The sequence below is a fragment of the Dermacentor variabilis genome, chromosome 3, assembly GCF_050947875.1.
Source record: "Dermacentor variabilis isolate Ectoservices chromosome 3, ASM5094787v1, whole genome shotgun sequence".
Lineage (NCBI taxonomy): Eukaryota > Metazoa > Arthropoda > Arachnida > Ixodida > Ixodidae > Dermacentor > Dermacentor variabilis.
In genome coordinates, this window is record NC_134570.1 from 114954765 (window position 1) to 114968514 (window position 13750).

The 13750-nt window shown below is 46.1% G+C and overlaps 1 protein-coding gene and 1 pseudogene across 1 annotated transcript; one reads left to right on the forward strand and one right to left on the reverse strand.

Moving 5' to 3' along the window:
* The first annotated feature begins 247 nt into the window (after positions 1–247).
* Positions 248–3235, forward strand: LOC142574692 (uncharacterized; annotated as a pseudogene).
* A 1867-nt stretch (positions 3236–5102) lies between these two features.
* LOC142576199 (uncharacterized) lies at positions 5103–13492 on the reverse strand. The gene is made up of 4 exons (XM_075686216.1): positions 13377–13492; positions 12251–12338; positions 9058–9306; positions 5103–6816 (listed from the first exon to the last, which is right to left on the reverse strand). The coding sequence occupies exons 1-4, from the start codon at positions 13389–13391 to the stop codon at positions 6668–6670; spliced, it is 501 nt and encodes a 166-aa protein (XP_075542331.1). The 5' UTR covers positions 13392–13492; the 3' UTR covers positions 5103–6667.
* Between the last annotated feature and the right edge of the window lie 258 nt (positions 13493–13750).

Sequence of the window (13750 nt, forward strand, 5' to 3'; positions counted from 1 at the left end):
AATGCTTTTCTCCCTATCCACACGGAACAATTCTGACCAGGCGAGGACGCAACCAATGGAACGAAACTTGGTCTGGGGCGGCAGGACACTGGTCCTGGCAGGATGCTGATCGACACGGGCTCATCCGTGAGTGTTATACCGAAGAAACATATTTAAGAGGCACCAAAAGGGGTGGCCTGGGATAGAAAAAACGCCACTTCGATTGGCCTGCTTCTTGGGGCCTCTTCCAGTGGTCGGCCGAGTCGCCATGAGGGTGGAGCATGGCAAGTCGCAAGTGGACAGTTCGCTTGTGATAGTCAACTGTGACGGAGCACTACTGTGCGATAGAAACGCAATTCAAGCTTTCCGCGAAGCTGGCTTGTCACTCTTCGAAGAACAGGCTTTACCAGGTGGTCATGAGCTGCAGTCTGAGGACGGCATAAAAGAGCTGCTTGATGAGCTCTCAGACTTGTTTGAAAACCGGCTGGGCTGTTGCAAAGGTGCGCCCATGAAGCTGTACAAGAAAGGAGGTGCCGTGCCGCGGTTTTTGAGGGCTCATTCGGTGCCGTTCGCGCTCCGCAAAACCGTGTCCGCTGAAACTGACAGCAAGTCGTTCTGTCGCCGGTGAGCGTTTCCGAGGGGGCTGCGCCTGTCGTGCCACTGGTGAAAAAGAATGGGGACGATTGCTGGGGACGGCTGTATGGCGATATTAAACTCACCGTGAATCCTGCCACTCACCTGGAGTAGTACCCTTTGCCAAAGGTGAATGACATTTTTGCTGCGCTCTACGAGGGAGGAGTATTCACTACACTGTACTTGCGGAATGCTTATAACCAGCCCCTGCTTGACGAAGAGGCTAAAAAGATAACCGTCATCAACACGCACCAAGACATAAACTCGTACAACCGATTAGCCTTCGGCATCTCATCTGCTCCCGCACTGTTCCAGTGGCGCATTGAGTCGTTATTGCAGGGCTTACCAAGAGTGCGCGTATACTTGGACATCGTAATCGCCTAGAAACAGCATGACACGTTGACGCTTCGACAAGTGTTGCAGAGACTACGGGACAGTGGCCTCCAGCTGAACAAAGCCAAATGTCGGTTCCGAGAGAAAACAGTGCAGTTTCTGGGGCACAAGATTGATGCAACCAGCCTTCACCGGCTGCGTGACAACCTCGAAGCCATAACAGCTGCACGAAAGCCAGAGTCGGTAAGCCAACTCAGGTCGTTTCTGGGGCTAATAACGTATTACTCAGTTTTTTCCTAATTTGGCTACGAACCTGGCTCCGCTCTGTCGGCTGCTAGCTAAAGGCCAACGCTGGAACTGGAAAGAAGAGCAGGAAAGAGCTTTTGAGGAAGCAAAGCGTGCCTTGTTAAAGGCAAATTTTCTGCTTCTCTACGATCCGCAGAGCAAATTGCGACTAGAGTGTGACGCTTCATCAGACGGTTTATGCGCAGTATTATCTCACCGCATTGAGGGCGTGGACCATCCGATAGCATTTCGTTTAAGAAAGCGGACGTCAGCAGAACGCAATTATTCGCAAATAGAGAAAGACGCGCTGGCCTTGGTGTTTGGCATTTCTGTCTTTCGCGATTCCCTGTTCGCAAACAGTTTCACGTTAGTAAAGGATAACAAGCCACTCACCGGGCTCTTCCACCCAGACAAAGCGATTCCGCAGATGGCGGCAGCTCGAATTTAGTGTTGGGCGCTCCTTCTATCAGCATAGCAATACAATCTCGAATACCGCAAGGGACTGCACAATGGTAACGCGGACGCTCTTCGTCGCATGCCTTTGCCAGGGGATCATGAACGCGAAAGTGAAGTTGGAATGGAATATGTGCTCTACACGCAGGGTTTAGATGCAAGTGCCCTTCCAACTGAACAAATAATTGCTCTGACCCAGGAGGACGGCACACTTCGGCAAGTCCGGGAATGGATCGAGCGTGGCTGGCCATTACATCTTGGCAAGGAGCAGCAGCATCTGCTTCCGTACTTCACGCACCGACGCGAGCTCATCGCGAGCCATAGCCTCATTTACTGGGGCCATCGTGTTGTCGCGCCAGCGACAGCCCGACAATGCTTATTGAGCGAGCTGCACGATACACACCCAGGAATCGGGGCCATGAAGCGGCTTGCGCGTACGTTATTCTGGTACCCCGGATTGGACCATGGCATTGAAAGATTCGTGAAAGGCTGCCCTCCGTGCGTGCAGTGTTGTTCGATGCCTGCTGCGCAAGCTCCTTCCCCGTGGCCCAAGACAGGAAAGCGGTGGTACGGATTGCATATGGATTTTGCAGGCCCTGTTGATGGTAACCTAGTCTTCATCCTAGTTGACGCGGAAACCAAGTGGATAGAAGCAACGCCTGTGAAAACAGCGACGACAGACACAACTGTTCAGCTGCTCATAACGTTTCACCCGTTTTGGTATTCCGCAGTTTTTGGTGTCGGACAACGGCCCCCAGATGTCCAGGGTTGCAATGGCAAAGTCCATGCAGGAAAATTGCATACGCCACATCGGAATGGCACGTACCATCTACAATTAAATGAATTAGCGTAGCGGGCTGTGCGAACAATAAACGAGGGTCTCCAGAAAAACAAACGCGGCACGCTACAGGAAAATCTGTCCCGTTTTCTGTTCCGTTACAAATCGACGCCTCTCGAGAGTGGTAAATCACCCGCACACCTACTCATTCAATTCCAGCCCCGGACAAGGCTGCCTGCTGACTTCCCAGAAGGCCAGGGACCTGTAGAGGCTGACGCAATCCAAGAACAGTTTCCGTCGGCCAATACACAACCACTGTTCCCACCTGGAAAGTGCATCTGGTCCCGCCAGTTTCAGCGAGGGCGCAAATGGCTACCTGGGACTGTGATAGCGACGGAGGGGAATCGCATGGTAAGGCGGGAGACACCCCTGGGAATACAGCACCGTCATGTGGATCAGTTGGAGACACGGCTAGCGGAAGCAGCAACGCAAAGAGAGAATGCAACAACGCTCGGCCGCAGTTCAGCGGAAGCACAGCCGGTCGCGGAGACTCGAGAAGCAAGTGCAACGGCACACTACAGTGCAGCCACTCCCCAGCCGGCCGCAGTGGCTCGACAAACGAATGCATCGGAGCGGGCTCAATGCAACTTCGCTGCTCAACACGAACAATACGCCCGCCGGAGCGACTGGGTTTTTGAAGGGGGAAGAGAAGCAGCGTCGTCGATAAAAAACACTTGTGCGCCGAGTGCCTTATCAGATACCAGCAAGAAATGATAAGCTCGGCCGCAGCGGGTGTCTCTACTCACGTGGTTTTTCAGGAACTTAAAAGCTCAAGTACAGAGCAATAAAGAAACAGTAGTCTGCTACTGCTGTGTTGCATCACTTCACCGGTGATGTCAGGAAGGGTGCTTGTCCAGTTGCGAGTCAGAGATATTGTATGTCATCCAAACATGTGTTGCATCATAAGGTAACCGTTTGAATCGCGGTTATCATTTAAATGGCTGTCATCGAGAGAGGCGGATGCCTTTTAGCATGCCAGAATGACGGCTATTATGAACATAATAATGAACTCCGTCGATCGGAATGTGAGAGCGCTGCAAGCAGTGAAGAACGAGAGCATGAAAAAGCGAGGATTGGCACCGTTCTTCCTCCTACTGGTTTCTTGGTAAGATTCTACCGTTCCTGACACATTAGTACTTCTTACATGCGGTGCAACGGCGTTTCAGCTAGGCGCAATTGGTTGGTGATAGTGGCAACATTTATTTGTTCTTGCGATAAATAACACAGCAGTGAAAAGGCTTTGCTCTAACGCCAAGGCGGCTCACAGAGCCAAATGTATACGCATGGGTGGCTGGAAAAGCAACCTATACCCGGTGAAAACCTTCTGTAATGGCGCAGCCAAAGCTATAGAGCAGAAGCGCACATTTTTTTTTTTTTATTGCGCACCTGCCTGTAGTCCGCGAATGCAAGCACCTGGAAGCTACGTAGCGTAGGACAAATCGTGCGAATTATTTTATTTTATTCTTCACAATTTAGTTCATAAGAAATAAAAATCTTCCTCAGGAAAACGGTTTCCGTTACTTACTGTTTCGAGTTTTACCTTTCTGGTGACCGTGTCTGGTTTTCCTAGTCATGTAAGCCACCAGCAAGACGTCGGAACTACTTGGCGCAGTAAGCCAAAAGCAGAAGCTCCGGACGTGCGACCACGTGCGCGTAGCTTTGGTAGCGCTGCCACAAATAGTTCTCGTCGGGTATATGTCGCTTTCTACAATACAACAACAAATCGCCGCTAAACAAAATGAGAACATTGGCTCCAATTCGCTGGCATACACCCCTGGTCTTCTCTGTAGCGATCAAACGTGACTCACACATAAAGTTAGAATTGGAGCCACACGTGGTGAAACGAAAGAATCGCTGTTTGCTCCAGTGCCATGTCTATTCTACGCATCGATGCCCCCTAATGCCGATTTTTTTTTTTTTTTCAGACGTAAGCACGCCGGCAGCTGTCCATACCTTACGCTGCAGAACAGAGAGAAATAGAGCCTGAAGCGATAAGGCAAGAATTCCGGCACTGAAACAGTGTGTTTTATCGTCGTGCTCAGCGCTCGTGAACATCCCGACCGGTGACCCCAGCAGCCATCGCGGAAGGTCAGAGTCTAAGAGCCACCAATGTTTCGTCTTTGAGTGAATGCCGTAATATGCTGCAGTTCGAAGCAAGCCTATCGTCTATTTTCAATTCAGATTGAAATGCGTTCTCAGCAACTGTCGCCACAAATATTTCCTGATACGGACGAAAAGAAACAACGCAAACCTCCAAAGTATTAACTTTCGCGCCGGGGCTCATTAGACAATTCTTATGATGGAGTGCGAAAATTTGCTGCGACAAGGTTTTCTGAATATGCGCCCTACACCTCATCTTTACATGAAATGTTTCCGTGCGCAATTTATGTCTCAACATAACAGATCCCGCAAATTCTCTCAATTCGTGTGTTCGAGTGGACTTCGGCGTTCTATTTACCGATACGATGCACGCATGTCGTTTTAATCGTGACGAAAGATCTATATCGAAAGAGTTTCTGTGCGATTTACAAAAGTATGCCTAGTGTAACAATACTCGTTCGAGAACGCAAGAAAGCATCTTACCCTAAAAGTAAACAAATTTTATTGAGCAGATAGGTTACGCTACCCGCAAAACAAAGACCAAGATTGAAAGCTGTGGCGCTGAGTAACGTTGGTTTTGCTTCTTTTGACAGAAATGTACACGCATCACCTGTTTCTACTGCTCAAAGTAGATACAGGGCTCATAAAATCAATATTTTACTGGCATAAAGATTTGTTATCTTCCCTTTTTGAGTGTGCATCAAACATCCTGGAACACTTCACATTTCTCAAAGCTGCCCCTTTCCCCATATTCGACAATACATCATGTAACCTCGTGCGGGATGGCCCTATATCACGAACAAGGTGTCACAACTCATTACCTCGACGGCCGCCAAAACATTCAGGCCAAAAATAAATAATTTTATCCGCAATTCTATCATTGCCGTAGGGCCGACTCGTTTTCAGGAAAGGGCAGGATTGTAATGTCGGACTACTCGTCAACGTACTCTGTAGGTCGGCAGTTGTCCCAATATTTTTCATTTGTTTCCACCGAATGCGCAGTACTGTAGCACTTTGGCTAACATTCTCCTCTTTCTTCACTAACTGTAACAGTGGAAGCATTCGCAGTCATTTCTCTGTATAGTATCTAAAGCTAGCCATTCTTCCACAAAACGTCAACCATGTGGGTGCGGTATGTTTACGTGTATATTTCGTCCATTCTTCTTAATTCCGCTGCTAGTGCTACCGAATGTCATCTGCGCATTTATGTGAATGCTAAAATGTAATATTAGACCGTTACGCTGAATTATCACTTCGATGATGATGAGGTGACTGATGAGAACTGAATTGCGCCACTTTGGACATTAGCAAAAGTGTCTCTGATGCCAGCAGTCTCCAGACGATAAAACAACCAGCGTCACACTGTACGTTAAAGGCATTCTGGCAACGCAGCTACTACATAACAGATAACGCATGAGCTAGATCCCCTCACACAGGCATCCTTCACACGTACAAATAACACAGGCATCCAAGATTCCCCGAAATGTATCATGTTGCTACTCAGCTAATTGTCGGGAAGGTTTAGCCACATCGAACTTGTTCGCTCTGTGCTTCTTCGCACACCTACACTACTCAACATCTAATCTCAACATCTCCACACGCTGTGTTTCTACCTGCATCAAGTCGGACGGAGCTCAGTCACCAAACACAAATAAGCTGCTGGCATGCGAACAGATACAGTCATATTTCCCACGATCCGCCCGCCGTATCATCTGTACGTTTAAAAAAATGCGTTGCTCTCCTTCAACATTGCTACTACTGCAAGGTCAGTCAGTCATCATGGTAGGACCACCTTATATGCATGGCAAAGCCTGCGAACGAAATTTCAGGTATAGTCAATTTTTGTCCTGAAATAAAATATTTTATTAAATGTGTTCGCTTTCTACGCGGGGTCACAGACATCCATATAAACATATAAACTGGCAGCTGTATAGATTGTAATGACCATATGGTATCGGCGATATTGTAGGACCACATGGCGCCATTACAGCTGAAGTTTCAAAACAAGGGTGATTAAGCTCCTAGCTCGCTTCGCTCGGCAGGCTCCTATTCCTCTGGTGGTGGCGCTGGCGGTTCCTCGGCTGTAGCTGCGCCAAGACCGTCTTTAAGTTTGTTGGCGTCGACTGCGATCACACCGGTAAGCGGGTTCGCGCTGCCCACCACTTTGCTTTGTCCGCTGCCGTCGGTCAGGACCACTGCATGTGTGGACGAAAGGGCAGCAGAAAAAGGAGGCACCATTCAGGCTCTTCGCATAGATGTAGTCGTCGGTCACTGCTGTTCTAATCTTTATGCGAGTAATAAAACATTGGAAAAGGCAGACTTCAGTAAAGGAGGCAGAATGTATACCGTAACTGAGATTAACGAAAACTTAAAATAATTGGCACCGTTCGCAAAATGAACACTAATAAATTCAAGGGTGGCTTCGTGCTGAGCTAGGACAATCTAAATCCCTCCTTCAACTGCAGACTATCAGGAGCAATATCCTTACGCATTTTATTATTCTTCTTACTGCAGCCATCGTTAAAGTTCCATAATAGGTATTGTAGGGCTTCAATCGCCCAGTCATATCTGCCCACGCTTAAAGAACCGGGCCAAGTACAGCGATGACCCCTCTGCGAGAAATTCAGTGGTGATAAAAGTTGGATTAACAGTGAAACGTTGTGATGTAGAGGGGAGGGAGAACACGCCAGAACAGTTAGTACTGTCTCCGGCGATGAGTCAGTCAGTCTATCAACGAGTAATTATGCGAGTGAAGGAGTCCTTCCATCAAATAGTCAATCAGTCACGCGGCTATTCAGTAAAACACAAAGAGGCAATAATTCCTCCAGAAAGTCTGCAAGAGTTGCTACAAAAGGAAGAGTAAGAGCAATCCGGTGCCCTCTTGCATGAGTCTGTCGACTCGTTATGGACACGCTGCTCCCTAAGTCGCATACACAAAGGCTTTAAAGGCACTTGGCCTCTCCTCGTTCTTCAGAGTATTACATCTCGACGGCGTGTCAAGGAAACTAGGCAATTATTATTCAAGAATATTCACTTGTCCTGCGTCACGCCCTTGCCGTAAACCGGTTAGTTTACGCACATAATAGCAACTACGCACAATGCAATTTTAAAAACTTCACCTCACGCACACGCCTTCGAGTAGTAATCCTGCTGTACGTCGCAAGCAAAATAGGGAAATGTTCTTCGACACGGGCTCCATAGTGTCACTGAACAGTCAACTGATTCGATATGATCACAATCCGTTATTGGCGAAACCTACGCTTACAACTAAAATCACTAGTTTGCCATACGCTTACTGCTTTTCCAAAAGCCACGCTGAACGAAGTTGCTGATCAAGAGAGCTCAAGCCTGTGTCTCACATTACGCACACATTTCTATATTCGAGCTTCCCAAAGGGAAAGCCTTGAACATTTCAGACAAGAGCCCTTTGTAACTAGAGTTGACAGATATCTCTCTCTTGGACACGCTCAGCATAGCCGGCTTTATTCACTTTGCAACTCAGTGACTGAAACATTCAGCCATTCCATGAATGCAGTTGTTGGTTAGAGCAAACTTAAGACACAACTCAAGGCAGCAGCCTCGTGCAAAAACTGCTTACTGCATATGGACGTCGTAAATGTGTAAAACAATTTAATTTCTGGGGCTTTACCTGTCAAAACCACTATCTGATTCTAAAGCACGCCATAATGGGAGACTACGTATTAGTTTGCACCACCTGGTGCTCTTTTACTTTGACTTTCTCCCCCATCTAAATGCGCCGCCGCGCCCGGGGTTTGACCCCCAGACGTCTTGCTTAATAGCGCAACACCATAGCCACAAAACAGCTATGGCGGGTGCGTCCATTTCAATGGGTGAACCTTGGGTTCAAAGAAACCATTTGTTGAAATTTGGCGTTCGTGTTGTATCCTCCTTCTTCGTCCTCGTTTTTTCGAGTGCAATAGCGCGGTTGCCATCATATCTTAACTTAGGTAATCGAACCCAGTGCAGCTATCGTATCATTTAGAACGTTTATAACATTGCTATTAGGCTGTATATCATTCGGCTATATTTCAGTAACGTTACTTTGTTGCGCTTTTAAGGCCAACGTATAAGGTTGCTTTAAAGTAAATCTGAAAAGTTATCAGAAGATGGCACTTCAGAAAGTGTTGCTGTTACTAAACACACTCATTTAGATCAACAGGGGTTAAGACACGAATTTAATACGTGGAAGTTCACCAAGTTCAAGCAGATTACAGTCACTTCAGGATTGGCGCAATTGCCGCTTCCAAATTTCCAAAAAGAAATATAACACGCCCGATACTGATATACCTGCTTTTTTGCTATTGCAACAAAGCCTGCAAAAGTCATTAGTTTTTTTATTTACTGGTGATTTTATTTCCTCCGGAGTATTGATACTGCCTTGTGTACCCGAAGGGGCGTGCTATTTCTACTCATACCTGGAGGAGGGTTTTGGGCGACATTACCACCGCTGGGTGTCATGACGCCACCAAATTGCGGTCCCATGGCGTTCATTCCCATGGATCCCACGCCCATGGGTCCCGTGACCATGGGTCCCGTGCCCATGGATCCCATGCCCATGGATCCCATTCCCATCGGCATTCCAGCGGTTCCCATGCCTCCTGAAAGTATGCCCGTAGGAGCCTGCATCACGTATGACCCTGGCTGTGGCACCACCACCACGGCGCCTGCGTGGAGCCCAGAGAAAATATAGGTTAGTCCTCTTTTTTTTCTATTAGGCAGCATCATCTGTTAGACAAAGGGATAGACAACCAAACAACTCCAAGTCGTAGAGTAATTATTCGTGTTCTTTTTTAATTAAATGGCATCATCTGGTTGGGAAGAAGTGACCGACTTTCTTTATGGAATGTTACAGATGTTTCCCTTGCGACACACCTAGCATATTTAGACAGATTGCAACGACTACGTGTGAAATGACCCATTCATACACATCCCATGCACAGCTTGTCCCAGGTAACTAGTGTGCTTGGTCCACCTCGTTGTACCTGAGGAAAATAGAAGCACCTTTGCTTCGAGCGAAGTGGTATAGCCACTACAAAATACATGGCGTAACCGTGAGGAGCTGCCACATAATTAACAAAGACTTTAACTTACGAGGGTGCACAGCACAAACGGACGCATAAAACACGCTTCAAGTCACCAAACGCGTTGTACACACATAACAGAGTAGCAATCGCACTAATTCCTAGTTTATTAGGTACATCTAAAGCGAAATTTAGTCATGTTTGGAAAACCAATTTGTTTAGTGCAAGTACACAAAGAAGAAAATATAAACAAGAAGTAGCACTGCGTATCCTTTACTCGTTATGTAGTTGCGCTAAACATACTGTTCTTTTTTTTTTCAAAAATATCATACCAACAAGACCAAACAAAGAGTCAAGATTGCCAGTCATGTTTGTTAGGGTTCGGTTTCCACAGTCTGGGGAAAACTGCGTACGTGGCACGCGTAGCATGCGTACTTCGCAGCGTCGTGGCTCAAGAACGCATTCATGAGCTATCCTGCAAACCATTTTAATTATGGCCAGCACTACACAAGCACAAATATCTACGTGAAACTTCGAAGGAAGGAATACACCCAATTAACTACTTCCATTCTATTAGGAGCCCAAATGACCGCGTTTTGAAATACTAAAACACACATTTATTTGGCTTACTATGCACCAATAATTCCTGCATAATCGGGTGACTGCAGCGGTGCTAGCGGAGCGTCCTGTCCATGTTTGAATGGTCTCGATGTCAATTTCCACAGAGTTAAGTTACCTCCCTGAAAACTCTGGCATCAACTAAAAGATGATTTTGCAAATGCTTGCAGGCGTTTAGAGGTCTGCTGCCGGCGGCCCCTATTCTTAGATATGGTAGCAAGGGTTCATGTTGGCCTGATAACGTTCTTATTGTGCCTGTATTTAAAAACTTCGTCAGCACGAGCTTTGATCGCTTGAACCATTTCATTATTGAACTAAACATAGACAACATGAATCATACTACTATCAAGGAGGTAGTGCTTTATCACAGTGACTGTGGAAAGGGCAACGAAATATAACTTGCGCAAACCAGATCGAAGAATAAAAGTATTACATGAGTTGCGAAGATTATCCTCCGCGTGGCTTCGTCAACAGTGGTGACAGCACTTGCCACTAACTACTGAGGTGTTGATGTTCTCCGAAGCAACGTTGGCGTCACCTAGCAAACTAGCACATGGTTATCTCTATGAAAATACGCCCCCTAAATCCACTGACGGCTAATTTAGCGCGATTTGTCACAAATTTAATCACATTCCCGTTGCGTCATCACTCATTACAGCAACGCGGGCGGCTTACTCACTAATTCCACAACCTGTTGTAAACACCACCGGAAGCTTGCATTTATAGCATTAAGCAACGATATAGCTACATGTGATTATATAGCATTCTGGCTGAACCCGGCCTATAGCGGAAGCTGAAGCGCCTTTCTCGACATTTATTTATTTATTTATTTATTTATTTATTTATTTATTTATTTATTTATTTATTTATTTATTTTGCTTTTATGATGTTGCCGTTATTGGCAACAAGAATGATGCGCGAAATATCACAGTGCATTGACCATTCCGAAAATACCACAATTTCAGTCACTATACTGCAAACTATACTTTACCAGGTCATACGGAGACAAGCTACATGGAGCAGGTCCATGCCGTTTCGGCACGTGGTTGGGGCTCAGTCCAAAAATCAGGTGATGACAGGGTCGCGAAAAAGGATATAGCGAGGTCGCCACAATGAACCTCGGACAGCGCATCGCGCCTCATAACGGAAATGCCCGCTAGAAGGAAAACTTGATCACTACATCACGTCACAACGAAGTGTGTCTGACAAGAGTCTAGACTAGCTGTATCTGATTCATGATGACCCACGCAAAATATGACACCGCAAAGAACAGACGACACGACTGCTTGTGGCTCCTGCTTAAAGCTAGGCTTCTGATTGATTGATTGATTGATTGATTGATTGATTGATTGATTGATTGATTGATTGATTGATTGATTGATTGATTGATTGATTGATTGATTGATTGATTGATTGATTGATTGATTGATTGAAGAGACGCCATAGTGCCGGACTCTGTATTGATTTCCACATCTTGGGGGATTTTTTAAGTGTGGCTGAATCTTTACACTCTCAGCGAGTCAGCCGGTAAACAAAATCGTGACCTTGTGCTCAGCAGCAGTAAGTATGTGTAGTCAGTGAGTCAAGATTGAGGGTAACAAAAAGAATATTCATCAGTACATCGCAATAGACGCTGCATATACTATTTCATTTAAAGCTGGCATATTGCGGGGAAGAGTAAGAGGTGCCCGAATTTTCGGACTCCTAGATGTTTCCTATCTTTATCGTTTTCCATTAGATGTTGGCAGTGCGTCGCTTCAAAGTTATCACCGGTATCACCTACCAAATACATGGGAGCCTAAGAAAAAGCGAATTGCCAGACACCGAACAAGAAAGTTTGTCAGTCCATCAGAAGAAATAGTTCAGCAACAAATGAGAGTTGTTATCTTCAACCCTGCTGGCCACTAAATCCTATAAATCGCGTGCTAAACTAAAATATTGAGGATGAAATATGGCTGTTTGCACTCACCCGTGACTGTATGAGGTTGAAGGAACATAAGCAACATTTGGAGCAATCCACAGGACGTGATTATTGCAATATATTTCATGCGACCACACTGAAATCAGAAGAATGAAATACTGCCATTATTTGGCTGCTGTTTACCCGCGGCATCTAGATCTAACAAGACAAGTATTAATAATAAGTGGAGCAGGAGCTGTTGCAGGGCAGTTTCGTAAGGCTGAAAGGCAAAGCTCTGGGTGGTGAGTGTGAAAGTTATTTTCACTCCCCACGGCGTTAGACACTTTGTTGTGCCATAGGAACTCCCTTAGGCAGCCTCTAATTCAGCACGGCGGTCACGTGCAGCAGCCCGAAAGCTTTCAGCGAGACGTATACATTCTCTTTCATGGCGCGAGAAACAGACCTTACACAGTGACTGTATTACCCCCTCAACAGAATGCACTGTAAACCGTATCAACTTGTACGAACAAGTCTTTTTGAACATTTAAAGGTTCACGACGTACAACAAAATCATCCAAGCGAAAACAATAAGGTAGGTTCCAAGACGAAAATTCCCCTTTCTCTGCGCTCTCGTCTTATACATATGTAGCACTCATATCGCTTTCGCCATCGCCATTTGATTCATTACGTGCCGACATCCACTTTTTCTATGTTATCATTGACAGCGCCAGGCAGAAATTTATTTGCCCGTCTTTTTCGTCATTTTCTTCCCATCATTTACCAAATTTATATAACTGCAAATGCATACAGAATATGCAAGTTCGTACATCGGATCACCTCAGCGCGTGCACATGAGCAACTTGTGCTCTCCTGTAGTAGATTGCTGCATGTTTCAAGAGCTAATTCTTCGCAACCGCTTACTGATATTGTAGCGAAGAGAACAGCGACTAAGCGTGTTTTTACGTGTACAAGACAAGTACGTACAAGACTGTTTTGCACTTTCTTATACTATATAGTACAGACGGGGAGCACTCACTTCACACGAAGATCACTGGACAAGTAAAAAGAGAGAGAGAGAGAGAGAAATTATAAGCAGCGCACAGAAGTTCGGAAAGTGAAGAAAAATGTGTGACTGCCTATAGGTACAATGGGGGCTTAGAATTTGGTACATACAAGATATTACAATTTTTTTTACCTTTAGCGACTCCATCTTCGGTAAAAGTGGATCAAAAACGACACCAGCTCAGAGCCTATGCAATACCGAGAGCAGCTTATACTGGCCCAGAATCGTCGGGCGGGTACTCTGTGCGAAGAAGGAAGTCTCACTTCATTCCATCACAAGCAGGTGCGTTTACAATACCCAGAACCACTGGTCGCTATTATGCAGCGCTCCAACAACATCTGTGGTGATGACTCACAGTGTGCCAACTCTCAGGCATGTCGAGCAGACGGCGCGCACTTCGGCTCTGACTAAGAAATAGTTTTACCCGTATGCTGCGCTCGTGGACAAATTACCTACTAAACACCATACGTTACGTCCTTGTCATATATTAGGGAAAAAAACATCCA